Here is a 26,933-nt window from a genome sequence, read left to right on the forward strand (position 1 = left end):
GTCACCCATGTCACCCATGTTCACCCTCATCCACACTCCTGTCACCCATGTTCACCCTCCTGTCACCCATGTTCACCACCCCCCCTGTTCACACCCATGTCCACCCCCCCTCTCACCCATGTCTGTCACCCATGTCCACACCCCCCCTGTCACCCATGTCCACACACCCCCTGTCACCCATGTCCACACACCCCGTCACCCATGTCCACACCCCCGTCACCCAGTCCGCCCCCCCTCCTGTCACCCATGTTCACCCTCCTGTCATCCCTTTCACTCCCGTTCACCCCCTCCTGTCACCCATGTTCAACCTCCTGTCACCCATGTTCACCCTCCTGTCATCCCTTTCACTCCCATCCACCCTCCTGTCACCCATGTTCACCCTCATCCACCCTCCTGTCACCCATGTTCACCACCCTCCTGTCATCCATGTTCACTAGTGTTGAGCGGCATAGGCCATATTCGAATTCGCGAATATTCGCGAATATATGGACGAATATTCGTCATATATTCGCGAATATTCGCATATTCGTTATATTTCCGTTTTATTTTCGCATATGCGAACATTCGCGTATGCGAAAATTATCATGTGAAAATTAGCATATACAAAATTTACATTTGCGAAAATTCGTATATGAGAAAAGTAGCATATGCTAATTTTCGCATATGCGAATTTTTGCATGGCAGTCTCACACAGTAGTATTACAGCCTTCTTTACACCACACAAGCTGGAAGCAGAGAGGGATGATCACTGTGATGTGTACTGTGAAGAAAAAAAAACAAAAACAAAAAAAAAAAACCGAATATTCGTAATTACGAATATATAGCGCTATATTCGCGAAATTCGCGAATTCGCGAATATGCGATATTCGCGAATAATATTCGAATTGCGAATATTCGCGAGCAACACTAATGTTCACCACCCTCCTGTCATCCCTTTCACTCCCATCCACCCTCCTGTCACCCATGTTCACCCCCTCCTGTCACCCATGTTCACACTTCTGTCATCCCTTTCACTCCCATCCACCCTCCTGTCACCCATGTTCACCCTCCTGTCATCCCTTTCACTCCCGTTCACCCCCTCCTGTCACCCATGTTCACCCCCTCCTGTCACCCATGTTCACCCCCTCCTGTCATTCCTTTCACTCCCGTCCCCGTCCCCCGTCCACCCTCCTGTCAGCCATGTTCACCACCCTCCTGTCACCCCTGTCCACCACCTTCCTGTCACCCCTGTCCACCACCTTCCTGTCACCCCTGTCCACCCTCCTGTCATCCCTTTCACTCCCGTTCACCCCCCATCACCCATGTCCACCCCAGTCCACCCTTCTGTCATCCCTCTGTCACCCATGTTCACCCTCCTGTTGACCCCTGTCCACTCCTCTGCACCCCTGTCCACTCCTCTGCACCTCTCTGTCCACTCCTCTGCACCTCTCTGTCCACTCCTCTGCACCTCTCTGTCCACTCCTCTGCACCTCTCTGTCCACTCCTCTGCACCTCTCTGTCCACTCCTCTACACCCCTGTCACCCATGTACGCTCCTCTATACCCCTCTGTACGCTCCTCTACACCACTCTGTCCACTCTTCTACACCCGTCACCCATGTACGCTCCTCTATACCCCTCTGTACGCTCCTCTACACCCCTGTACGCTCCTCTACACCCCTGTACGCTCCTCTACACCTCTCTGTCCGCTCCTCTACACCTCTCTGTCCGCTCCTCTACACCTCTCTGTCCGCTCCTCTACACCCCTGTCACCCATGTACGCTCCTCTACACCCCTCTGTCCGCTCCTCTACACCTCTCTGTCCACTCCTCTACACCCGTCACCCATGTACGCTCCTCTACACACCTCTGTTCGCTCTTCTAAACCTCTGTTCGCTCCTTTAAACCTCTCTGTCCACTCCTCTACACCAGTCACCCATGTACACTCCTCTACACCCCTGTCACATATGTCTGCTTCTCTACACCCGTCACCCATGTACGCTCCTCTACACCCCTCTGTCCGCTCCTCTACACCCCTGTCACCAATGTATGCTCCTCTACACCCCTCTGTCCACTCCTCTACACCCCTGTCCACTCCTCTACACCCCTGTCACCCATGTACGCTCCTGTACACCCCTCTGTACACTCCTCTACACCCCTCTAAACCCCTTTGTCACCCATGTCCACCCCTCTACATCCTTCTGTCACCCATGTACGCTCCTCTACACCTCTGTCACCCATGTACGCTCCTGTACACCCCTCTGTACGCTCCTCTACACCCCTCTAAACCCCTTTGTCACCCATGTCCACCCCTTTACATCCTTCTGTCACCCATGTACGCTCCTCTACACCCCTCTGTCCACTCCTCTACACCCCTGTCACCCATGTACGCTCCTCTACACCCCTCTGTACGCTCCTCTACACCTCTGTCACCCATGTACGCTCCTGTACACCCATCTGTACGCTCCTCTACACCCCTCTAAACCCCTTTGTCACCCATGTCCACCCCTCTACATCCTTCTGTCACCCATGTACGCTCCTCTACACCTCTGTCACCCATGTACGCTCCTGTACACCCCTCTGTATGCTCCTCTACACCCCTCTAAACCCCTTTGTCACCCATGTCCACCCCTCTACATCCTTCTGTCACCCATGTACGCTCCTCTACACCTCTGTCACCCATGTACGCTCCTGTACACCCCTCTGTACGCTCCTCTACACCCCTCTAAACCCCTTTGTCACCCATGTCCACCCCTCTACATCCTTCTGTCACCCATGTACACTCTTCTACACCCCTCTGTCACCCATTTAAAAAAAAGTTTGGCGCCTAATAGATTTGTTTTGCAGGTTTAACGGTGAAGAATTGTGTGTGGAAGAAATCGTGATGATGGCCCGGACCAGATGGAGAAGAGAAGGCAACATTGCAAATTAGAGAAGACGTCATTGGTGAGTTGCTGTATAAAGCAGCACTTTAAACTACATACCACTGATAAATAGATATAGTGCATTGCATTTTTTACCATTCCCCCCCCCCCCCTTTTTTTTTTTTTTTTTTTTTGCGCTCGTCAACCTCTGTAGCGGTGCCCCACGGATTTTATATTTTTTTTCGAGGTGTGCCCCGACCCGAAAAAGGTTGGGAAACACTGACCTAGAATATGACATATTTTCAGTTGTTTCACACTTTTTTGTTATGTATATAATTCCACATGTGTTAATTCATAGTCTTAATGCCTTCAATGTGAATCTACAATTTTCATAGTCATGAAAATAAAGAAAACTCTGAATGAGACGGTGTGTCCAAACTTTTGGTCTGTACTGTATATGTGGTATCCCGGTACCGAATCCTATCCGGTACCTGTGTATATAGGTCCCCTTAGCCAGAGTCCCTAGAACGTCGGGGTCGTTATTGTTTAGTTCATCCCTAGTCACCTCTCATTCAGATAATAATTATCCAGTAACCATTTGGGATTCATATCTATAGGATTGCATAAATGTAAATGGTTAATTACCTGTCTATAGTGTAGCAGGACCTGCGGGTCGCGTGATCAGGTGAACTCTATGGTTTTGTGCTTCAGGACATTTGGAGGCCCCTATGACGTATATCTCCCATCACTCCTTGTAACGGTGAGTGACAGTTAATTGGACCAGTGAAAGCAGCCCTGCCCCTGCCCATATAAGGGAGCGGCGGCCATTGCTCTCTCTCTTTGCTCCTGCACTCCTGACGAGGAAGGACCTATACAGCTATCTCCCGCAAAGAGTTAGGCCCGAGCCTTGCGGCAACGGCTGATTGATTCTAAATTGAGAGTGTATCAATCCCTAAGCACTCTGCAAGATCACCGGACCTTATCTATCCCCTAAATCCAGATGGATCTGCAAAATTACCCTAAATTCAGAGACTGTATCTAAAGTCAAGGTCTCCAGCAACTGTCAGTCATTGCACTATATAGAGACTGTATTCTTGAGACTGTTATTGTGCATTGGATTTACCGCAAGCCCTTCAGTAAAGTTATCCAAGTTCAAGTACCTTGTGGACCTTCAGTCATTTTATACATGCACCTATCGTTACTGGGAAGGGCAGCGATAGGCCGGAGAATTACCTCAGCATACAAACCCTCAGCCTGGCGTCACGAACTATAGGGTTAACATTAACCCCTCATCTACCGAAACAATACCCCAACTACCATACACCCCCCAAGGCATACCACATATATATATAACCAAAACTGAAGAAAAGGAAGCGGCACTCCAAGTCCAATAGAAAATGGTGTCTATTCACCCATGAAGATATGTGCAACGTTTCAGCCTCACCATGAGGCCTTTCTCGGCTTGAGAAAGGCCTCATGGTGAAGCTGAAATGCTGCACATATCTTCATAGGTGAATAAAGACACCATTTTCTATTGGACTTGGAGTGCCGCTTCCTTTTCTTTGTTTTTGGTTGGATGAAGGTTTTGGAGTTTAAACCTACTGAGGCTGAGCACCCACTAGTGACTAGAAGTCACACATACAGTGCCGGTTCCCTTTCCTGTTTTTCTGTATTATATATATAGATATATATATACACACACACATGGTGTCGGGTGTGAGGTGCAGAGTAGAAGCAGGGCAGATGATATGGCCCAAGGGGCAGATGGTTTTAACCCCTTCTTGCCTGACGCCAGGGTGTGGACTAGCCTTAACCACCCGAAGATAATACCGCTGATCCTGGGTTAGGCAGGGGCAATGAAGACACCGATGCCAGCTTAAGGATAGCGGCAGCTTGATGCAGTGATATAGTCTTTTCTTTGCAGTACAGCCAAATATCCCAAGGAGGTTACCAGTGACACAGAGGGGGACCTCGCAGGCTTGCTGAGATTTGCAGTAGTTAGACTGACTTTTGTGCAGGCCACAGTGACTACAGATGGACTTGACTTGACAGAGATGGTGACTGACATTAAGATGACTTGACTTACTGATGACCAACTTGTGGCTGCAGGACTTTAGGCTTGAGGCCTCCAATGCTCTGAACACAGACACTGGAACTACTTGACTGGACTTGACCTCAGGAACTAAGAAAGAGATTGCAGCTCCTCCCCTGGTTATATAGAGAGGCTATGCAAGGAGCCCATAGGTCACTTAGGTGGTCACCTGGTCACTAGTGCCTTCTGGGTAACAACCATGTGGTACAAACATTAAAAAAAAAAAAAAAAAAAACAGTACACTTTTATAATACAAACATATTTACACTATGGTGATACTATAAGGGGGACCGTGGGGACATGCAGGAACTTTGTCTGACAGGGCAGAAGGAAAGTACGGGGCCACACCATCCCATACTGGGACACCACATATATACATATACATTTAAAGTATACCTGTAAAAAAAATATATATATAATAATAATTTTAATAATATTAATTTTGACATGAATGTTCAGACCCCGACCAACAATGAGAGCCGCACTACCACGCACTCCTCTCCGAGCAGTCACACACAGCGAATAGCTGTGCATGTGCAGTGTACCCAGACTGTCTGTAAGTAGACTGTGAGCGCAGCAGGGGTAAACAGCTGGTGGCACACTAACAGGTCAGGTCACTGACAGATCCGCAGCGTAAAATACGCTGCAGATTTGTGTCGTGTGACTCTACCCTTAGTCATTGTATAACTATGTGTTGTCCCGGTACCGTATTGCATACCGTACCTTGTATGGTGGTCCCCAATATCAGAGTTACTACGTTCAGGTAGGGTCCCCCAGTTGCCTAGTTGCCTCCTCCTTTGCTAATTTCATAATGCTATTATGTATATATATTTAATAATGTGTATATTTAATATAGGGTATATTAGTCTACTTACCTTGTTAGCGTCGCAGGACCTTCGGTCATGTGACCATGTTGATTCCTCTATGGTATGTTGGAGGACCTTTGGAGGTCCTTGGATCATATGCTTACCCATAACTCTCTGTGCAGGAGATTGACAGTTGTATGGACCAGTGAACTTTAGTCCAGCCCCTGCCCATAAAAGGAGCTGAAGCCAATTATCACTCTCTTGGGTTGCTGCTCTCGTGGATACCGGACTAGCAGGATGGATCTGCGCAACTTTCAAAGACAACCTAGGCCAGAAACCTGCCGGCCTCAGCCTAAACTAAACCGTGAGTTAAAATCTCAATCCCTGCTAAAGCTAGCGTGACTACTGGACCGAATCTAAACCCCTCAATCCAGTGGATCACCGCAACAATTACCTTCCTAAGCGCAATAGGCTCACAAGGTCCCAACCACTTGTCAAGCTCTATTGGACTCTGTTGTATGGACTGTTCCTGTTCATTATTGCCTAAAATCTTCAGTAAAAGTTCCAACAAGTTTCTGCAAATCTCCGGTTGTGGGCAATCAATTATTTCCTATCTCCCTATCGCTCTTGGGAAGGGTGGCGGTAGGACAAGCATACAGAGAATAGCCCTCACTCTGGCGTCACGAATAGAAAGGGTTGAGCAAGCACCCTTAGTAACAAACCGCACAGCTACACTCCCATATACCCTACTCCCCCAGGCTATCACAACTAGTAAACACTGTATAGTGAAAAGCTCCGCAACTTTCTAATATACATATGGGGCAATGTATAAAATGGTTGAATAGAAAAACTGGGGGAGATTTATCAAAACCTGTTTAGAGAAAGAGCGGTGCAGTTGCCCATAGCAACCATTCAGAGTGGTTCTTTTATTTTTCACTGGCCTCTTTAAAAAGGAAAGAAGCGATCTGATTGGTTGCTATGGGCAACTGCAGCACTTTTTCTCTAAACAGGTTTTGATAAATCTCCCCCACTGTCTTTGTTGCTCATAGCAACCAGAGTTCCCCTTTCATTTCTTATTCTGCTCTAGAAAAATTTGTGGTTGGTTGCTATAGGCAACAAAGACAGTGTTTCCTTTTAGGGAGAGTTCACACCTACACAATCCCGTTGACTTCCATGGGACAGCAGCAAGTCTGCAAATCCTCCACTGTTACAAATTTGCAGCGAACCAGTTAAAGGGAGTTATCCAGGAATACTAAGGCCATGTCCACCCATCCGGAATTTCCGTATGGAATTCCGCTGGAGATTCCGCAGCAGGGTCCCATTGTATTCAATTGTATTCTGCTGCGCTGTGCACACAGCAGAATTTCTGGCATGGAAATTCCAAATTATTTGTCTGCAGTAAGAATGAACCTGTCCATTATTTCTGCGCAATCCACACAGAATGCATTGCCGTCTATGAGACAACGGATTCCCGTGCGGTCCTAGTGCCGTCATGTTTCCGTGCAGACATTCCAGACATACTGGGGGAGATTTATCAAAACCTGTCCAGAGGAAAAGTTGCCCAGTTACCCATAGCAACCAATCAGATTGCTTCTTTCATTTTGCAGAGGCCTTGTTAAGAATGAAAGAAGCGATCTGATTGGTTGCTATGGGCAGGTTTTGATAAATCTCTCCCACTGTGTGTACATAGTCTTCGAGAGTTGTTGGGAGGGCTGAGAGTCTAAAGCAGTGTTTTCCAACCAGTGTGCCCCCAGCAGTTGCAAGACTACAACTCCCAGCATGCCTAAACAGGAAATGGGGTTCGTAGTTCTGCAACGGCTGCAGACATCACCACCACTCCTCCAATTTTTAAATGAGGGGATGACCCATTAACATGTAAGATAATGTATGTGTGTATTACAAGCTGAGAGAAGCATGAGGAAAAGAACACATCAGTGCACTGGAGTGCAGAAAGGACACTAGGGATGCAGGAGATTGGGAATGCTGGGTGACACGCAGTATGCATGCCACCCAGCTTTCCCAGACTCCTGAAGTGCTCCAACATAGCGTCTTTGCCAGACAAATATTCTCTTAAGGAGGCTGAAAAAGCTGGGTAAGTACTGTGAGCCCTGTACTGTGCACTGTGCACGACACAGCTTTCCCAGTCTCAAGAAGAGCACCAATATTGCTGCATTACGAGACTAGGAAAGCTGGGTGGCAGACATTACACAGTGCAGGGCTAACAGTACTGCCCCAGCTTCCCCAGTCTACTGAAGACATTATCTGTTTGGTGATGCAGCCATATGTAAAAAATAAAAAATTATATATATATATATATATATATATACACACACACAAATGTATTTAGCTAGTGATTACACAATAAAAAGCTTGCCTCATCTAAAACTGGCCATACATATTAAATATGTGTCAGTTTTGGCAGGACTGGTCGACCAATTAATGTGTATGAGGGCCTCCTGACTTCCCCGACAGATGATTCTATTTATTTATTTATTTATTTTTTTTTTTTTTGGGGGGGGTGGGAAGAGAGGGATTGGGCATTTTGGATGTCAGCTGTCGAATCCTTTGGTTCTCTGGCAGACAAGCTGCCATGCAGCGTCATTCTTTTACCTTCCTGTTCAGAAAAGTGTGTACGCTCGGCCGAACTGAGTGTGCAGCAATGTGCAGAAGCTGTATATCTGCACTGGTAAATCTCTTACGGAAGGCTTTATGTTTTAAATACAATGGCCATTAGTAACTCTGTAGCTGCCCAATATTCGACCGCACCATACACTATATACAAGACAGGGCTCAAATCCTGCAGGAACGTGAGGGAACTTTTTCCAAAGCAGGAACACGGTTCCCATTAGCAGTTCTGCAGGACCAGCTGTTGAGTGGAAATCTTGGATGAGATCCTGCACTTTTTTTTTCCCCCCCCAGGACTTGACCCCTGATACAAAGTATAATTTATCTAACGCCAATAAAGCATTCTAGGGATTCACGTAGCTCTGCTTACACATATTTAGTCTAGTACGATGTTTCTAGTGCAGGGTTTCCCATCCAGGGTGCCTCCAGCTGTTGCAAAACTACAACTCCCAGCATGCCCGGACAGCCAACGGCTGTCCGGGCATGCTGGGAGTTGTAGTTTTCCAACAGCTGGAGGCAACCTTTTTGGCAAATACCGGTCTAGTGAATTGGGTTAGATTACAAACTCAGCTCTGCTAAAACTGCCCGACAGATAGATAACGAATTGACGGAGGAATATTGACTGCATGAAAAAGAGAGATAATTGCATTTGCGCCAAGTGCTACATTTAATCTCACGACGAAAGGGGCGTAATTTAATGCTTTTTAGTAAATGCGCCTAGGAATAAGTATGAAATGGCAAAGTCGTCACTACTGCTCGACAATCTCAGCTCTGCTACATCTGCATAGGTTTCGAGCCAGCGCAGTCCTATCGAAGAACTCTGCAGCATCTACCCTACCCCCACCCCCCCCCCATGATGACATCACAGTGCCGAGCAGTGATTGGCAGCTGACCGGTGCTACAATCACATGACGTCATGCCCTTACCCACAGCTGCCAGCTGCTGCCACCACACAGGTGGCAGCCAGTAATGCCAGTCAAGGTGTCCACTCACCATCCACAGCCATGGCCTCAGCAGTCGTGCACTCCGCGCATTATTCCCGCAGCCAGGGAAGCAGATGTCTCCTTTATTCTCACCGAGCAGGGATTTCTTTTTCAGCTTTCCATCAGCTGCTATGAGCAACCTGCATACAGCGAGCTTGGGAGAATGCAGCAGGGGATTATGGGAGTTGTAGTTCTTTTGGTTTCAAAAGCATATGCTCCCCCCACCTTTCTTATGCAGAAACTGCCCATGAAGATAGGACACCCCGCAGCATTGCACGTAAGGATAGAGACGGATACATAATGTCCTGATTTACGCAGAAGGTGCCAAGTTACGACAATGAATCCTTATGCCTAGAACTACGTTTCCCACAATGCCGCATTCCAGGAGCAAAATTCTGACAGAAAGCATGAGTATTTCCTTAAGAACTTCCTCGTCAGGTGCTAAGGAGGTGAAGTAAACAGAGCAATGCTGGAAAAACCGGACCTGCCGCTTAAATAAGACGTCATAGAAGATTTGTAGACCACAACATGGCGCGAGTATATCCATTAGTGGGACTAAATGAAAAGTCACGTGCACTTTTACATCCATGCGTTTTTTTTTTTTTATTGCTTCGTTGCGTCTAGAATTGAAAAATAAATATAATTAAAAAAAAAAAAAAAAAAAAAAAAGCAACGTTGTAAATAGTCCAGACTATTGTAAATCCATTTTTTTCTGGGAGAATATTGTCACTTCATTGGCGCAATCCCCGGCTGTCAAATGATGTGTATCCGTGTAACACAAATGCCAGCTGGAACACGTCAATGTTTTTAACCCCTTAAGGACTCGGGGTTTTTCTGTGTTTGCACTTTCATTTTTTCCTCCTTACCTTTTAAAAATCATAACCCTTTCAATTTTGCACCTAAAATTCCATATCATTGCTTATGTTTTGCGCCACCAATTCTACTTTGCAGTGACATTAGTCATTTTACCAAAAAATCCACGGCGAAACGGAAAAAAATAATAATTGTGCGACAAAATTGAAGAAAAAATGTCATTTTGTAACTTTTGGAGGCTTCCGTTTCTACGCATTGCATTTTTCGGGAAAAATAACACCTTATCTTTATTCTGTAGGTCCATACGGTTAAAAGGATACCCTACTTATATAGGTTTGATTTTGTCGTACTTCTGGAAAAAATCATAACTACATGCAGGAAAATTTATACGTAAAAAATTCTCATCTTCTGACCCCTATAACTTTTTTATTTTTCTGCGTACGGGCCGGTATGAGGACTCATTTTTTGTGCCGTGATCTGACGTTTTTAGGTATACCATTTTTGTATTGATGGGACTTTTTGATTGCTTTTTATTCATTTTTCGTGACATAAAAAGTGACCAAAAACATTATTTTGGATTTAGGAATTTTGTTTGCGCGTACGCCATTGACCGTGCGGTTTAATTAACTATATATTTTTATAGATCGGACATTTCCGCATGCGGCAATACTACATATGTTTTTATTTAAACAGATTTATTTTTTTTTTTTTATGGGAAAAGGGGGGGGATTCTCACTTTTATTAGGGAAGGGGTTAAATGATCTTAATTAACTTTTTTTTTTTTTTGCAGTGTTATAGCCCCCTCTAGTAGCTATAGCACTGCACACACTGATCTTCTACACAGATCACTGCTATGCATTAACCCCTTAAGGACTCAGGGTTTTTTAGTTTTTGCACTTTCGTTTTTTCCTCCTTACCTTTTAAAAATCATAACCCTTTCAATTTTCCACCTAAAAATCCATATTATGGCTTATTTTTTGCGTCGCCAATTCTACTTTGCAGTGACATTAGTCATTTTACCCAAAAATGCACGGCAAAACGGAAAAAAAATCATTGTGCGACAAAATTGAAGAAAAAACGCCATTTTGTAACTTTTGGGGGCTTCCGTTTCTATGCAGTGCATATTTCGGTAAAAATTACACCTTATCATTATTCTGTAGGTCCATACGGTTAAAATGATACCCTACTTATATAGGTTTGATTTTGTTGTACTTCTGGAAAAAATCATAACTACATGCAGGAAAATTTATACGTTTAAAAATGTCATCTTCTGACCCCTATAACTTTTAAATTTTTCCACGTACAGGGCGGTATGAGGACTCATTTTTTGCGCCGTGATCTGAAGTTTTTATCGGTATGATTTTAGTTTTGATCGGACTTTTTGATCACTTTTTATTAATTTTTTAATGGTATAAAAAGTGACCAAAAAAGTGGAATTTTTTTGCACATACGCCATTGACCGTGCGGTTTAATTAACGATATATTTTTATAGTTCGGACATTTACGCACGCGGCGATACCACATATGTTTATTTTATTTTTTGACACTGTTTTATTTTTTTTATGGGAAAAGGGGGGTGATTCAAACTTTTATTAGGGAAGGGGTTAAATGACCTTTATTAACACTTTTTTTTTTTACATTTTTTTTGCAGTGTTATAGGTCCCATAGGGACCTATAACACTGCACACACTGATCTCTCCCATAGGGACCTATAACACTGCACACACTGATCTCTCATCCTGATCAAAGGCGTGTATTAACACGCCTGTGATCAGTGTTATCAGCGCTTGACTGCTCCTGCCTGGATCTCAGGCACGGAGCAGTCATTCGCCGATCGGACACCGAGGAGGCAGGTAAGGGCCCTCCCGGTGTCCTGCAAGCTGTTCAGGACAGCGCGGCGGTCCCGAACAGCCCGACTGAGCAGCCGGGTCACTTTCATTTTAGAAGCGGCGGTCAGCTTTGACCGCCGCTTCTAAAGGGTTAATACCGCACATCGCCACGATCGGCGATGTGTGGTATTAGCCGCGGGTCCCGGCCGTTGATGAGCGCTGGGACCGACGCGATATGATGCGGGATCGCGGCGCGATCCCGCTTCATATCGCGGGAGGCGGCGCAGGATGTAAATATACGTCCTCCGTCGTTAAGGGGTTAACATGGTAATGATTAGTGTTATTGGCGGTCCATTGCTCAAGCATTGATTTTAGGATTGGAGCAATCAAAGATGAGACAGGTAATGGAGACAGGTAACAGACCCTCGCGTTCTAGCTGATCAGGACATCGCGATTTCACGCGATGGTCCCAATCAGCCCGACTGAGCTGCCAGGAGTATATTTCTGTTACTTTAGACGCAGCGATCAACTTTGAACGCTGCATCTAAAGGGTTAATAGCAAGCAGCACAACGATCGGTGCCGCACGCTATTAGCCCAGGGTCCCGGCTTTCATTAGCCGCCGGGACTGACCCGCTATGATGACCCCGCGTGTCCCCACTTTATAGACTGGGACCGGACGCAGGGCGTACAGGTACGCCCTGAGTCCTTAAGAGGTTAAAGTATAAAATGTAAACAAACAACAAAAAACGTGGTCTCAAATGGCTGGAGGTGCTCAACCCCAAATGCAGTTGTGCATTTATACTGGGGGAGCAGATCCTGCCCTTGTAGTCCGTTGCTAGGGGCGATCCCCAGCATAAAAATGAATACAATGGGCGCCCTAGAGAGCGGAGCCGCGTGCGCCAGAACATGACAGCCGGGGACCGGGACGGGTAAGTGACTTGGGATGCGATTCGCGAGCGGGCACGTCCCGCTATGCGAATCGCATCCCCGCCGGCAATGTCAGTGCAGCGCTCCCGGTCAGCGGGTCTGACCGGGGCGCTGCAGGGAGAGAGACGCCGCGAGCGCTCCGGGGAGGAGCAGGGACCCAGAGCGCTCGGCGTCACAGCCACCTTATCGCGGTGGGACGGTCCAAGCTATTTTATCTGCATATTCATGTTTCACCTATATCCTTGTGCTGGCAGTGTGCTGCTGTATTCTTCTGTTGCTGTATATGTATATATATATAAGGGGAAAAAAGGGGAACAATAATACAAAGAAAAGGAAAAGACACAATCCAAGATGAATAAGTTGTAAAAGCAGCTTAGGTTACAACAATGGAACCTACACTAACAGTACTAAAACCATTCCGAGCACTGGAAAAAAAAAAAACCTTAAAGGGGTACTGCACTGGCCAGCATGGAACTAGATGTTTCCGAATGCTGTTTTCGCACAGGGGGTCACAAGGGGGTGTGGCTGACCCCCGCAGCACAAAAACTGTGTGCGGAAGCATCTAGTACCACGCTGGCCAGTGGAGTACCCCTTTAAAAGGGTACCTGCATATGGGACAGACTGTCCAAATCTTTCCCAATCTACAAAACTAAGGGACCACTCCCATTGCAAAATGCTCTAGATATAACCCCTATTACCAAGCTAGATTAAACCCATGAAAAGAAAAAAAGGAAATAAAAATATGAACAAAGGCCTATAAAAGGAAGCCCCTCATGTCACAATCCGATTATTCCTGGAGGGATAGGGATTAATGTAATCCAATGAGTGGGTGAATTGCGCCCAAGGTATAACACAATATTTTATATAAAAAATAAAATTACAAACTTAAAAAAAAAAAAAGAAAATATCTTCTAATTGTTGTAAAGTATTGTATTGTTAACTTCTTTGCAACATTTGGATGAGCTAACCCAGACTTCTGAAGAGAATATCTATCTGGTAAAGCAGCTGTATTGGAGTTCTTCAGGAGTCTTGGAAAGCTGGGTGGCATGCATAGTATGTGCCACCCAGCTTCTCAATTCTCTTGAAGCCCCAGCTGTGATAGGCTGCTTGTCCTCCCTGCACTCCTCCCCATGCCCTTTCCCTGTATGGATGTCTTCTCTCCCCCCTCAGGGTATGTTCGCATTTCCATGCGAAATTTCGCCTGAAATTCTGCCGTAATGTAATGTCTATGGATTTGAATGGGATTTCGTAGAATAAAAAAAATAAAAGAAATTTGTCTTTCTGCATTCTGTAAAAATAAAAGACCAGTCCTATATTTTGTGGAATTCCGCGGGTAAATCCCTTTGAAATCAATGGGGCTTGATTTTCGGCAGAATTCTGTATTATAAGAAAATAGAAATTATGCCAAAATTCTGGAATTTCGGTGAAATTGCGGAAATTCCATCATGTGAACATACCCTCACCCTTTTCTCGGCCCACAATAAATCTTCTTTCCCCTGACTGCCCTGTCCCTTCTCCCTGGCCACCACACTAACTTTTATCTTAACCTGCCGGACAGTTAAATCATATTTTGCCATCACGTTGGTCCGGCAGCAGGATGTTTTAAACTCCCGGGCAATCTCCGCAGTCCGAGAGTAACAGGATTAGGAGATTTGCATATACTTTCCTGGGACCTGCTCTATTACTCTTGGTCTGTGGAGATTGTCGGCATTGAAACATCACTTAAAGGGGTACTCCGCCCCTAGAAATCTTATCCCCTATCCAAAGGATAGGGGATAAGATGTCTGATCGCGGGGGTCCCGCCGCTGGGGACCCCCGTATTCTACCATGCAGCACCCACCTGTAACGGCTTCCGGAACCGCTGGAGGCCCTCAGGCTACTACCATCCCGACCACAGGGACGTAAGATCGTGACATCACAACTCCACCCCCATGTGACGTCACACCCGCCCCCTCAATGCAAGTCTATGGGAGGGGGCGTGACAGCGCCTCCCATAGACTTGCATTGAGGGGGCGGGTGTGACGTCATGATCTTACGTCCCCGTGGTCGGGATTGTATTAGCCTGAGGGCCAGCGGTTCCGGAAGCCGTTACAGGTGGGTGCCGCATGGTAGAATGCGGGGGTCCCCAGCGGCGGAACCTCTACGATCAGACATCTTATCCCATATCCAAAGCATAGGGGATATGATGTCTTATCGCAGGTTCAGCGCCGGAGGCTTGTGACATCACAGCCGCGCCCCACCTGTGATGTCACGGCCCCCTCCCATAGACTTGCATTGATGGGGCACGGTCGTGATCATTAGTCATCCAGCTCGGAGCAAAGTTCACTCCGTGCACCAGATGTCTGGGATGCCGCATCCAAGATAGCGGGGGTCCCCAGTGGTGGGACCCCCGCGATCAGACATCTTACCCCATATCTTTTCAATAGGGGATAAGATGTCTAGGGGCAGAGTACCCCTTTAACTCTACCATACTTTTAGTTGACATATTAAGTATCATGTGACCATACATAGAAATGTTGAGTATATATATATATGATTAAGTGTTTCAAGGAGGAATCCCCCATTCCCTGGTCCATGTGGGTTATGTACATTTTTACATCCATGATTTCATTTTTATTTATCCAGTTCAAGAATAATAAAATTGAGCAAACGTTGCAAATAGTGTAGATTCTTCTCGCAGCGTTCTGTGTAAAAGGTGTTTACGATCGTTGAGTGTTCTTACAATGTGATAATTGGTTTTATCCTTTTTTTGTTTGGTGTTAAAAAGTCGCTAATTTTTGAGCAAATCATTTAGACTATTTCAAGAAAACAACTCGGATGTAATGTGGCGCGGTTAGCTTTTTGCAGCAGTTAGTGATTCATTCACTGCCACTGAATACTCCAATTTTTGCTCAACGTGACGCCATCCCGGAACACACTTGTCCACACCTAAGTTACTTTGCAATTTAGGAAGAATGTGCACATCTTTGATAAATGTGGGGCAAACAGAGGTAAAAAGGTTTGATTTTCACAGACAATGATACACCCCCCCCCCCTTCCTCTTCCAATTACTGCCATGATCTCAAACAGATTTGTAAATTATTTCAATTAAAAATATTCAAAATATTAATCCTTCCAGTACTTATCAGCTTCTGTATACTACAGAGGAAGTTGAGTTGTTCTTTTCAGTCTGATCACAGTGCTCTCTGCTGACACCTCTGTCCGTGTCAGGAACTGTCCTGAGTAGGAGCAAACCCCTCCTGCTCCGGACAGTTCCTGACATGGCAACAGAGAGCCCTGTGGTCAAACTGGAAAGAACTACACAACTTCTTCTGTAGTACCCCTTAAAGGGGAATTCCCATCTAATAAAGTAATAGTATATCACAAGGACCTCTGGAACCCACACTGATCCTAAGAATATAGCAGATGCAGTGGTGGATTAGCGTTGCATTACTATCTGGATTTTTCCATGCACAGTGACGTTCCTGGTGATCTGCCTGTGTAGGTGACTGCAGATGGGCCCTACTTACTTGAATGAGATTATGTAAAAATTTCCTACAGAACAATTGCAAAAGAAAAGGAAATCATCACTAATTCGATTCAACCCTTTCTCCCCTCCAGCTCTATCTGTATACTGCTTCTGCTGTCTCTATCAGATCAGGATATAGAGTAGTTATGCACACACACACACCCTCCACCTCTATCTGTATACTGCTGATGCTATCTCTATGGGATCAGGATATATAATAGTTATGCACACACACACACCCTCCACCTCTATCTGTATACTGCTGCTGCTATCTCTATGGGATCAGGATATATAATAGTTATACACCTCCCCTCCAGCATACCTAACTACCTACTTAGTTACTTACCTACTTATCGGCCTACCTAACTACATGGTTACCTACCTAGCTTAATATCTACTTACCTACCTACTTACCCACCTGGCTACATACTTACGTATGTGAACCCTTTGGAATTATATGGATTTCTGCACAAATTGGTCATAAAATGGAATCTGATCTTCATCTAAGTCACAACAATAGACAATCACAGTCTGCTTAAACTAATAACACACAAAGAATGAAATCTTACCATGTTTTTATTGAACACACCATGTAAACATTCACAGTGCAGGTGGAAAACGTATGTGAACCCCTAGACTAATGACCTCTCCAAGAGGAGTCCAGTCAATGAGATGTGTTTGGAGGTGTTGGTTACAGCTGCCCTGCCCTATAAAAAAAAACACCCACCAGTTCTGGGTTTGCTTTTCACAAGAAGCATGGCCTGATGTGAATGATGTATCACACAAAATAGCTCTCAGAAGACCTACGATTAAGAATTGTTGACTTGCATGAAGCTGGAAAGGGTTACAAAAGTATCTCCAAAATTGCCTATAAATGGAGAAAGTTCAGCACTGCTGCTACTCTCCCTAGGAGTGGCTGTCCTGTAAAGATGACTGCAAGAGCACAGCAGAGACTGCTCAATGAGCAGGGCCTGATCATCATTTGCGCTCATGGAGCTCCTGCTCCAGGCCCCCGCTCCGGGCCCCAGGCCCGCAGGGGGCCCCCATAACATTTGGGACATCCCTGTGTCCCGAAAAATCTTTTCAGGACACAAGGGTGTCCCAGCGGTTACCTCTTTGCGGCGGCCCCCACGTTAACTTTAAAAACGCAGGGGCCGCCGGGAAGTAGCACACGCAGTGACGTCACTGACATCCCGTGCGTGCACCCATAGAAGAACGGAGCAGAGCAGTGAGGAGGACACACATGCATGGTAAGTGACCAGCCGCACGTCATCTTCAGTGTTCCGACCTCCGCTCCTTCGGTCCTGGGACCTACTGCTATGGCCCATAGGCCATAGCAGTAGATTGTGACCCCGGACCGGTGGAGCGGTGGTCGGAATACTGTGGGACAGTAAACAGGCATACAGCCTCCAGCCATACACTGTATATGGCTGAAGGCTGTATGTCTGTGGGGGAACTGTACTGCACCTAATGTGGGGAGCTATACTGCACCTAATGTGGGGAGCTATACTGCACCTAATGTGGGGGAACTATGCTGTACCTAATGTGGGGAGCAATACTGCACCTAATGTGGGGGAACTATACTGCACCTAATGTGGGGGAACTATACTGCACCTAATGTGGGGGAACTATACTGCACCTAATGTGGGGGAACTATACTGCACCTAATGTGGGGGAACTGTACTGCACCTAATGTTGGGAGCTATACTGCACCTAAGGTGGGGGAACTATACTGCACCTAATGTGGGAGAACTATACTGCACCTAATGTGGGGAGCTATGCTGCACCTACTGTGGGGGACTATACTGAACCTAATGTGGGGGAATTATACTGCACCTAATGTGGAGGAACTATACTGCACCGAATGTGGGGAACTATACTGCACATAATGTGACAGTACTGGCAAAATATTCTGTGGACAGATGAAAGCAAAGTTGAGGTGTTGGTAGAAACACACAACACTACAAACCAAAAAAGGGAGGAAAAAAAGCAAATTGGGCATAATGTCACACCAAACTTCAAAAATGGTCTGGACAAAATTATTGGCACCATTTCAAAATTGTGGAAAAATAAAATAGTTTCAAGCATGTAATGCTCCTTTAAACTCACCTGGGGCAAGTAACAGGTGTGGGCAATATAAAAATCTCACCTGAAAGATGATAAAAAGGAGAGAAGTTCACTTAGTCTTTGCATTGTGTGTCTGTGTGTGCCACACTAAGCATGGATCTCCAGAGATCTAGATTTGCCTTTGTCCACAGTGCGCAACATTATCAAGAAGTTTGCAACCCATGGCACTGTAGCTAATCTCCCTGGGCATGGACGGAAGAGAAAAATTGATGAAAGGTGTCAACGTAGAATAGTCCGGATGGTGGATAAGCAGCCCCAAACAAGTTCCAAAGATATTCAAGCTGCCCTGCAGGCTCAGGGAGCATCAATGTCAGCATCAACTATCTGTCGACATTTAAATGAAACGCTATGGCAGGAGACCCAGGAGTACCACCTGTGTGAAGTTGGCACCATTCGTTTGTGCTGCATTTGTGCCAGTTCGGTTCCTGAGTTATTGCGCGTTAGATTTTTATGAAGCACTTTCCACCCCATGAAGTCAAAATTAAAAAACAAATACACCATTTGTTTGTGCTGCGTTTGTGCTGGTTTGTGCTGCAAAAATGAGCGTTTGTGCCGCTTTGGTTTCTGAGATCAGAGAAGTTAATTTAGCATTATGGGATTAACGTGGCAATATATGATTTATTATGATATACACGATATACACATGATGCCTGAAGAAGCTGCGCATGCGCAGCGAAACGCGCTGCATTTAATAAATCCCTTGATTTAATCATGCTCCCTGACGGTTCCTTTCTGCGCAGGACAAACTCCTTCTACGGTCTTTCACCCCCATTCAACAGCTGAGAGTGTCAACTAATGCTGCTCAGCCAATAACCTCCATTGTGTATAATAAAATGTACACAGAGTGGACATTAGCAATTTCAGAATGCTCGTCCCTATGACGTCCCTATGACGTCCCTATGACGTCCCTATGACGTCCCTATGACATCTCTATGACATCTCTATGATGTCCCTATGACATTCCTATGACGTCCCTATGACATCTCTATGACATTCCTATGATGTCCCTATGACATCCCTATGATGTCCCTATGACATCTCTATGACGTCCCTATGACGTCCCTATGACGTCCCTATGATGTCCCTATGACATCTCTATGACATCCCTATGACGTCTCTATGACATCCCTATGACATCTCTATGACATCTCTATGACGTTCCTATGACGTCCCTATGACATCTCTATGACCTCCCTATGACATCCCTATGACGTCCCTATGACATCTCTATGACATCCCTATGATGTCCCTATGACATTCCTATGACGCAGGGGCGGACATATCACTTGTTCAGCCGGTTCGGCTGCACAGGGGCCCAGCGTGTTAGGGGGCCCCCTAGTAGCCCAGGTCACAGCCTGGGCCTCACAGTCTGGGCCCCTGCAGGGCCCCCTGCCAGTACTTCATACTAAATGCTGCAGCAACAGGTCCCGGACCTGCCGCTGACAGCAGTAATTTACCTCGGCCGGGCGAGAGGACAGGCCAGGGGCTGATGGGAACAGACGTGCCCCGCGCAGGCACGCACGTCTGTTCCAAGCCCCTGACGTCACGTGTCATGGCCTCTGACCCCGGCAGAAGCGACAGGAGCAGCAAACCCTCCCGCCTCACAGCCGCATCACTGAACAGATAAGGTGAGGAGAGTGACGGTCGGGTGCAGGGGGGGGAGGGGATTGTAATGATGATGAAGAGGACAGGAGGGGTGTTGAAGAGGTTGGTGGTGTAATGATAAGAAAGATTGGGGGTCTGGGAGAGCGTAGTGTTGATAAGGAGGGCCAGAGGGGGGGTCAGGGGGGTAATGATTAGGGGGTTTAATATTGATGAGAAGGACTGGGGTGGGGGGTGTCAGCTGTGTAATACTGATGAGGTGCTTAAGGTATATGGGATGATGAGGAGACTGAGGATGGAGTGCATGGGGTGATGAGGAGACTGAGGATGGAGTGCGTGGGGTGTATGGGGTGATGAGGAGACTGAGGATGGAGTGCATGGGGTGATGAGGAGACTGAGGATGGAGTGCATGGGGTGATGAGGAGACTGAGGATGGAGTGGGTGGGGTGATGAGGAGACTGAGGATGGAGTGCGTGGGGTGATGAGGAGACTGAGGATGGAGTGCGTGGGGTGATGAGGAGACTGAGGATGGGGTGTATGCGGTGATGAGGAGACTGAGGATGGAGTGCATGGGGTGATGAGGAGACTGAGGATGGAGTGCGTGGGGTGATGAGGAGACTGAGGATGGAGTGCATGGGGTGATGAGGAGACTGAGGATGGAGTGCATGGGGTGATGAGGAGACTGAGGATGGGGTGCGTGGGGTGATGAGGAGACTGAGGATGGAGTGCGTGGGGTGATGAGGAGACTGAGGATGGAGTGCATGGGGTGATGAGGAGACTGAGGATGGGGTGCGTGGGGTGTATGGGGTGATGAGGAGACTGAGGATGGGGTGATGAGGAGACTGAGGATGGAGTGCATGGGGTGATGAGGAGACTGAGGATGGGGTGCGTGGGGTGAATGGGGTGATGAGGAGACTGAGGATGGAGTGCGTGGGGCGATGAGGAGACTGAGGATGGGGTGATGAGGAGACTGAGGATGGAGTGCATGGGGGGATGAGGAGACTGAGGATGGGGTGCGTGGGGTGATGAGGAGACTGAGGATGGGGTGATGAGGAGACTGAGGATGGGGTGATGAGGAGACTGAGGATGGAGTGCATGGGGTGATGAGGAGACTGAGGATGGAGTGCATAGGGTGATGAGGAGACTGAAGATGGAGTGCATGGGGTGATGAGGAGACTGAGGATGGAGTGCATGGGGTGATGAGGAGACTGAGGATGGAGTGCATGGGGTGATGAGGAGACTGAGGATGGAGTGCATGGGGTGATGAGGAGACTGAGGATGGAGTGCGTGGGGTGTATGGGGTGATGAGGAGACTGAGGATGGAGTGCATGGGGTGATGAGGAGACTGAGGATGGAGTGCATGGGGTGATGAGGAGACTGAGGATGGAGTGCATGGGGTGATGAGGAGACTGAGGATGGAGTGCATGGGGTGATGAGGAGACTGAGGATGGAGTGCGTGGGGTGTATGGGGTGATGAGGAGACTGAGGATGGAGTGCATGGGGTGATGACGAGACTGAGGATGGAGTGCATGGGGTGATGAGGAGACTGAGGATGGGGTGTATGCGGTGATGAGGAGACTGAGGATGGAGTGCATGGGGTGATGAGGAGACTGAGGATGGAGTGCGTGGGGTGATGAGGAGACTGAGGATGGAGTGCGTGGGGTGATGAGGAGACTGAGGATGGAGTGCATGGGGTGATGAGGAGACTGAGGATGGAGTGCGTGGGGTGATGAGGAGACTGAGGATGGGGTGCGTGGGGTGATGAGGAGACTGAGGATGGGGTGATGAGGAGACTGAGGATGGAGTGCATGGGGTGATGAGGAGACTGAGGATGGAGTGCGTGGGGTGATGAGGAGACTGAGGATGGAGTGCGTGGGGTGATGAGGAGACTGAGGATGGAGTGCATGGGGTGATGAGGAGACTGAGGATGGAGTGCATGGGGTGATGAGGAGACTGAGGATGGGGTGCGTGGGGTGTATGGGGTGATGAGGAGACTGAAGATGGGTTGTGTGGGGTGTATGGGGTGATGAGACTGAAGATGGGGTGCGTGGGGTGTATGGGGGTGATGAGGAGACTGAGGATGGGGTATATGGGGGTGATGAGGAGACCGAGGATGGGTTGTGTGGGGTGTATGGGGTGATGAGACTGAGGATGGGGTGCGTGGGGTGTATGGGGTGATGAGGAGACTGAGGATGGAGTGTATGGGGTGATGAGGTACTGAGGATGGAGTGTATGGGGTGATGAGGAGACTGAGGATGGAGTGTATGGGGTGATTCAGTGGTGTATCGTGGTTGGCAGTATTATATTGATAGAGTACAGTGGTGGGCAGTATTATATTCAGGGGTACAGTGGTTGGCAGTATTATATTCAGGGGTACAGTATTTGGCAGTATTATATTCAGGGGTACAGTGGTTGGCAGTATTTAGGGAGTACAGTGGTTGGCAGTATTATATTCAGGGGTACAGTATTTGGCAGTATTACATTCAGGGGTACAGTGGTTGGCAGTATTATATTCAGGGGTACAGTATTTGGCAGTATTATATTCAGGGATACAGTGGTTGGCAGTATTCAGGGGGTACAGTGGTTGGCAGTATTATATTCAGGGGTACAGTGGTTGGCAGTATTTAGGGAGTACAGTGGTTGGCAGTATTATATTCAGGGATACAGTGGTTGGCAGTATTCAGGGGGTACAGTGGTTGGCAGTATTATATTCAGGGGTACAGTGGTTGGCAGTATTATATTCAGGGGTACAGTGGTTGGCAGTATTCAGGGGGTACAGTGGTTGGCAGTATTATATTCAGGGGTACAGTGGTTGGCAGTATTATATTCAGGGGGTACAGTGGTTGGCAGTATTATATTCAGGGGTACAGTGGTTGGCAGTATTATATTCATGGAGTACAGTGGTTGGCAGTATTATATTCAGGGGGTACAGTGGTTGGCAGTATTATATTCGGGGGTACAGTGGTTGGCAGTATTATATTCAGGGGTACAGTGGTTGGCAGTATTCAGGGGGTACAGTGGTTGGCAGTATTATATTCAGGGGGTACAGTGGTTGGCAGTATTCAGGGGGTACAGTGGTTGGCAGTATTATATTCAGGGGGTACAGTGGTTGGCAGTATTCAGGGGGTACAGTGGTTGGCAGTATTATATTCGGGGGTACAGTGGTTGGCAGTATTATATTCAGGGGTACAGTGGTTGGCAGTATTATATTCATGGAGTACAGTGGTTGGCAGTATTATATTCAGGGGTACAGTGGTTGGCAGTATTATATTCGGAGGTACAGTGGTTGGCAGTATTATATTCAGGGGTACAGTGGTTGGCAGTATTCAGGGGGTACAGTGGTTGGCAGTATTATATTCGGGGGTACAGTGGTTGGCAGTATTATATTCAGGGGTACAGTGGTTGGCAGTATTATATTCAGGGGTACAGTGGTTGGCAGTATTATAATCAGGGGTCCAGTATTTGGCAGTATTATATTCAGGGGTACAGTGGTTGGCAGTATTCAGGGGGTACAGTGGTTGGCAGTATTCAGGGGGTACAGTGGTTGGCAGTATTATATTCAGGGGTACAGTATTTGGCAAGGTTATAATGATTATTGTCATCATACAGAGGATGAGGATCTACTGACAAATTAAGGAACCAATGATGTCCAGATGTCAGACTCTGCAGAGAAGATGGAAGAAATCCTGGTGTCTGGACCAGAGGAAGAAGAAAAGTAAAGACAACAGAGAAGACGTCACTCAGGTCAGTGATATCATTGTGTATTTTCCTAACTGTCCCATCAGAGCTTTAGTCACTGATATCATTGTGTAGTCTCCTGACTGTCCCATCAGCTGTAGTCACTTCAGACATGATGGGAGTTGCAGCTTTCCAACATCTCGGGAGCCACTTGAACCAAGGTGATTGGTGGGGGTCCCATGAGTCAGACCCCCACCATAAAAATGGGCTGTTTATTTTAAAATGCCTGGGCCTATTTTTGGTCCCAGTCTGGCCCTGCCTGTAAGTCACTTCTATCATTAAGGATAAGAAGCCAAGGAACCAGGGGGTGCCAAGGGGTGTCATGCTAAGTCCAGGGGTGCGAATGTAAAGGGGAGCACTGCCCTCTGCCTCCCAGCTAGATACGGGTCAGGCTGACCTGGGGGAGTACTCACTGGGCCGCACACTGAGAGGGACAGGGGCCACCCGGAGCCCACCTCAGGAGTCGTTCCATCCACCTGTGGTGGACAAGGCAAGTGGCGACACTACATGCGCGGGGTAAGTGGAGGCCCCCCCGGTGGGGTCTAGGTACATGAGGGGGCACAGTGCTGGGGGGGGCCCAGGCACATTCTTTGCACAGGGGCCCTCTGCTGTCTGTGTCCGCCCCTGCTATGACGTCCCTATGACATCTCTATGACATCCCTATGATGTCCCTATGACATCCCTATGATGTCTCTATGACGTCCCTATGACGTCCCTATGATGTCCCTATGACATCTCTATGACATCCCTATGACATCTCTATGACATCCCTATGACATCCCTATGACATCTCTATGACGTCCCTATGACGTCCCTATGACATCTCTGACACTATGACATCCCTATGACATCTCTATGACATCCCTATGATGTCCCTATGGCATCTCTATGACGTCTCTATGACGTCTCTATGACATCCCTATGATATCTCTATGACATCTCTATGACATCTCTGACACTATGACATTCCTATGACATCATACAGACGCACATACAGACATTTCCACCTCTGTAGTAATATGTGGTAATAACTGTGTGTATATCATAATAAATCATATATTGCTACGTTAATCCCATAATGCTAAATTAACTTCTCTGATCTCAGAAACCAAAGCGGCGCAAACGCTCATTTTTGCAGCACAAACCAGCACAAACAAATGGTGTATTTGTTTTGGAATTTTGACTTCATGGGGGGGAAAGTGGGCGGGGCTTCATAAAAATCTAACGTGCAATATCTCAGGAACCGAACCGGCACAAACGCTCATTTCTGCGGCAAAAACCAGCACAAACGCAGCAATAACGAATGGTGTATTTGTTTTTGAAATTTAACAACATGGGGTGGAAAGTGGGCGGGGTTTCAGCAAATTAAGCGCACAATATCTCGGAAACCAAAGCGACGCAAACGTTCATTTTTGCAGCACAAACCACCACAAACAAATGGTGTATTTGTTTTTGAATTTTGACTTCATGGGGTGGAAAGTGGGCGGGGTTTCAGAAAATCAAGCGCACAATATCTCGGAAACCAAAGCGGCGCAAACGTTCATTTTTGCAGCACAAACGCAGCACAAACAAATGGTGTATTTGTTTTTCAATTTTGACTTCATGGGGTGGAAAGTGGGCGGGGCTTCATAAAAATCTAACGCGCAATATCTCAGGAACCGAACCGGCACAAACGCTCATTTCTGCGCCACAAACGCAGCACAAACGAATGGTGCATTCATATTCAGCTTTCAACATGGGGTGCCAACTTCACACAGGTAGGAGGACCCCACTGCTGACACAGAGACATAAAAGCAAGACTACTTTTTGCCAAAATGAACTTGAGTAAGCCAAAATCCTTCTGGGAAAACATCTTGTGGACAGATGAGACCAAGATATAGCTTTTTGGTAATGCACATCATTCTACTGTTTACCGAAAACGGAATGAGGCCTACAAAGAAAAGGACACAGAACCTACAGTGAAATATGGTGGAGGTCAGTGATGTTTTGGGGTTGTTTTGCTGCCTCTGGCACTGGGTGCCTTGAATGTGTACAAGGCATCATGAAATCTGAGGATTACCAATGGATTTTGGGTCGCACTGTACAGTCCAGTGTCAGAAAGCTGGGTTAGCATCCGAGATCTTGGGTCTTCCAGCAGAACAATGACCCAAAACTTACATCAAAAACCCCCCAGAAATGGATGGCAACAAAGCGCTGGAGAGTTCTGAAGTGGCAGCAATGAGTCCAGATCTAAATCCCATTGATCACCTGTGGAGAGATCTTAAAATTGCTGTTGGGAAAAGGCGCCTTCCAATAAGAGAGACCTGGAACAGTTTGCAAAGGAAGAGTGGTCCAACATTCCGGCTGAGAGGTGTAAGAAGCTTATTGATGGTTATAGGAAGCCACTGATTTCAGTTATTTTTTTTCCAAAGGGTGTGCAACCAAATATTAAGTTAAGGGTGCCAATAATTTTGTTCAGACCATTTTTGGAGTTTGGTGACATTATGTCCAATTATTTTTTTTTCACTTTTTTGGTTTAGTTCCAAAACACACAAAGGGAATAAACAGGTGTATAGCAAAACATGTGTTACTGCAATCCTTTTCTGTGAGAAATACTTCATTTTCTTGAAAAATTTCAGGGGTGCCAACATTTATGGCCATGACTGTATGTGTGGAGAAAAAGAGGCACAGCACAGATGCTGGACAGATTGCTATCATCGAAGGAAAGTCAAGACGTTTAAAGTTTATCAAGACATTTTGCAGGAGAACTTAAGGCCATCTGTCCACCAGCTGACGCTCAGAAGATGGGTGCTGCAACAGGACGACCCAAAACATTGAAGTAAATCAACAACAGAATGGCTTAAATAGAAGAAAATACTCCTTCTGGATTGGCACAGTCAGAGTCCTGACCTGAACCCGATTGAGATGCTGTGGAATGACCTCAAGAAAGCGATTCACACCAGACACCCCAAGAATATTGCTGAACTGAAACTGTAAAGAGGAATGGTCAAAAATTACTCCTGACCGTTGTGCACGTCTGATCTGCGACTACAGGAAACGATT

The 26,933-nt window shown here is 46.8% G+C and overlaps 1 protein-coding gene across 1 annotated transcript in view; it reads right to left on the reverse strand.

Annotated features, from left to right (window-relative positions):
- Positions 1–9,846, reverse strand: part of SAMD12 (sterile alpha motif domain containing 12) — a 639,318-nt gene extending 629,472 nt beyond the window's left edge. The window contains exon 1 of the mRNA XM_056522647.1: positions 9,357–9,846. Within this exon, the coding sequence (XP_056378622.1) occupies positions 9,357–9,369 (13 nt within the window). The 5' untranslated portion in view covers positions 9,370–9,846. The remainder of the gene's footprint in view (positions 1–9,356) is intronic.
- Positions 9,847–26,933: the final 17,087 nt, after the last annotated feature.

This window comes from Hyla sarda, chromosome 5 (assembly GCF_029499605.1).
Source record: "Hyla sarda isolate aHylSar1 chromosome 5, aHylSar1.hap1, whole genome shotgun sequence".
NCBI classification, from domain to species: Eukaryota; Metazoa; Chordata; class Amphibia; order Anura; family Hylidae; genus Hyla; species Hyla sarda.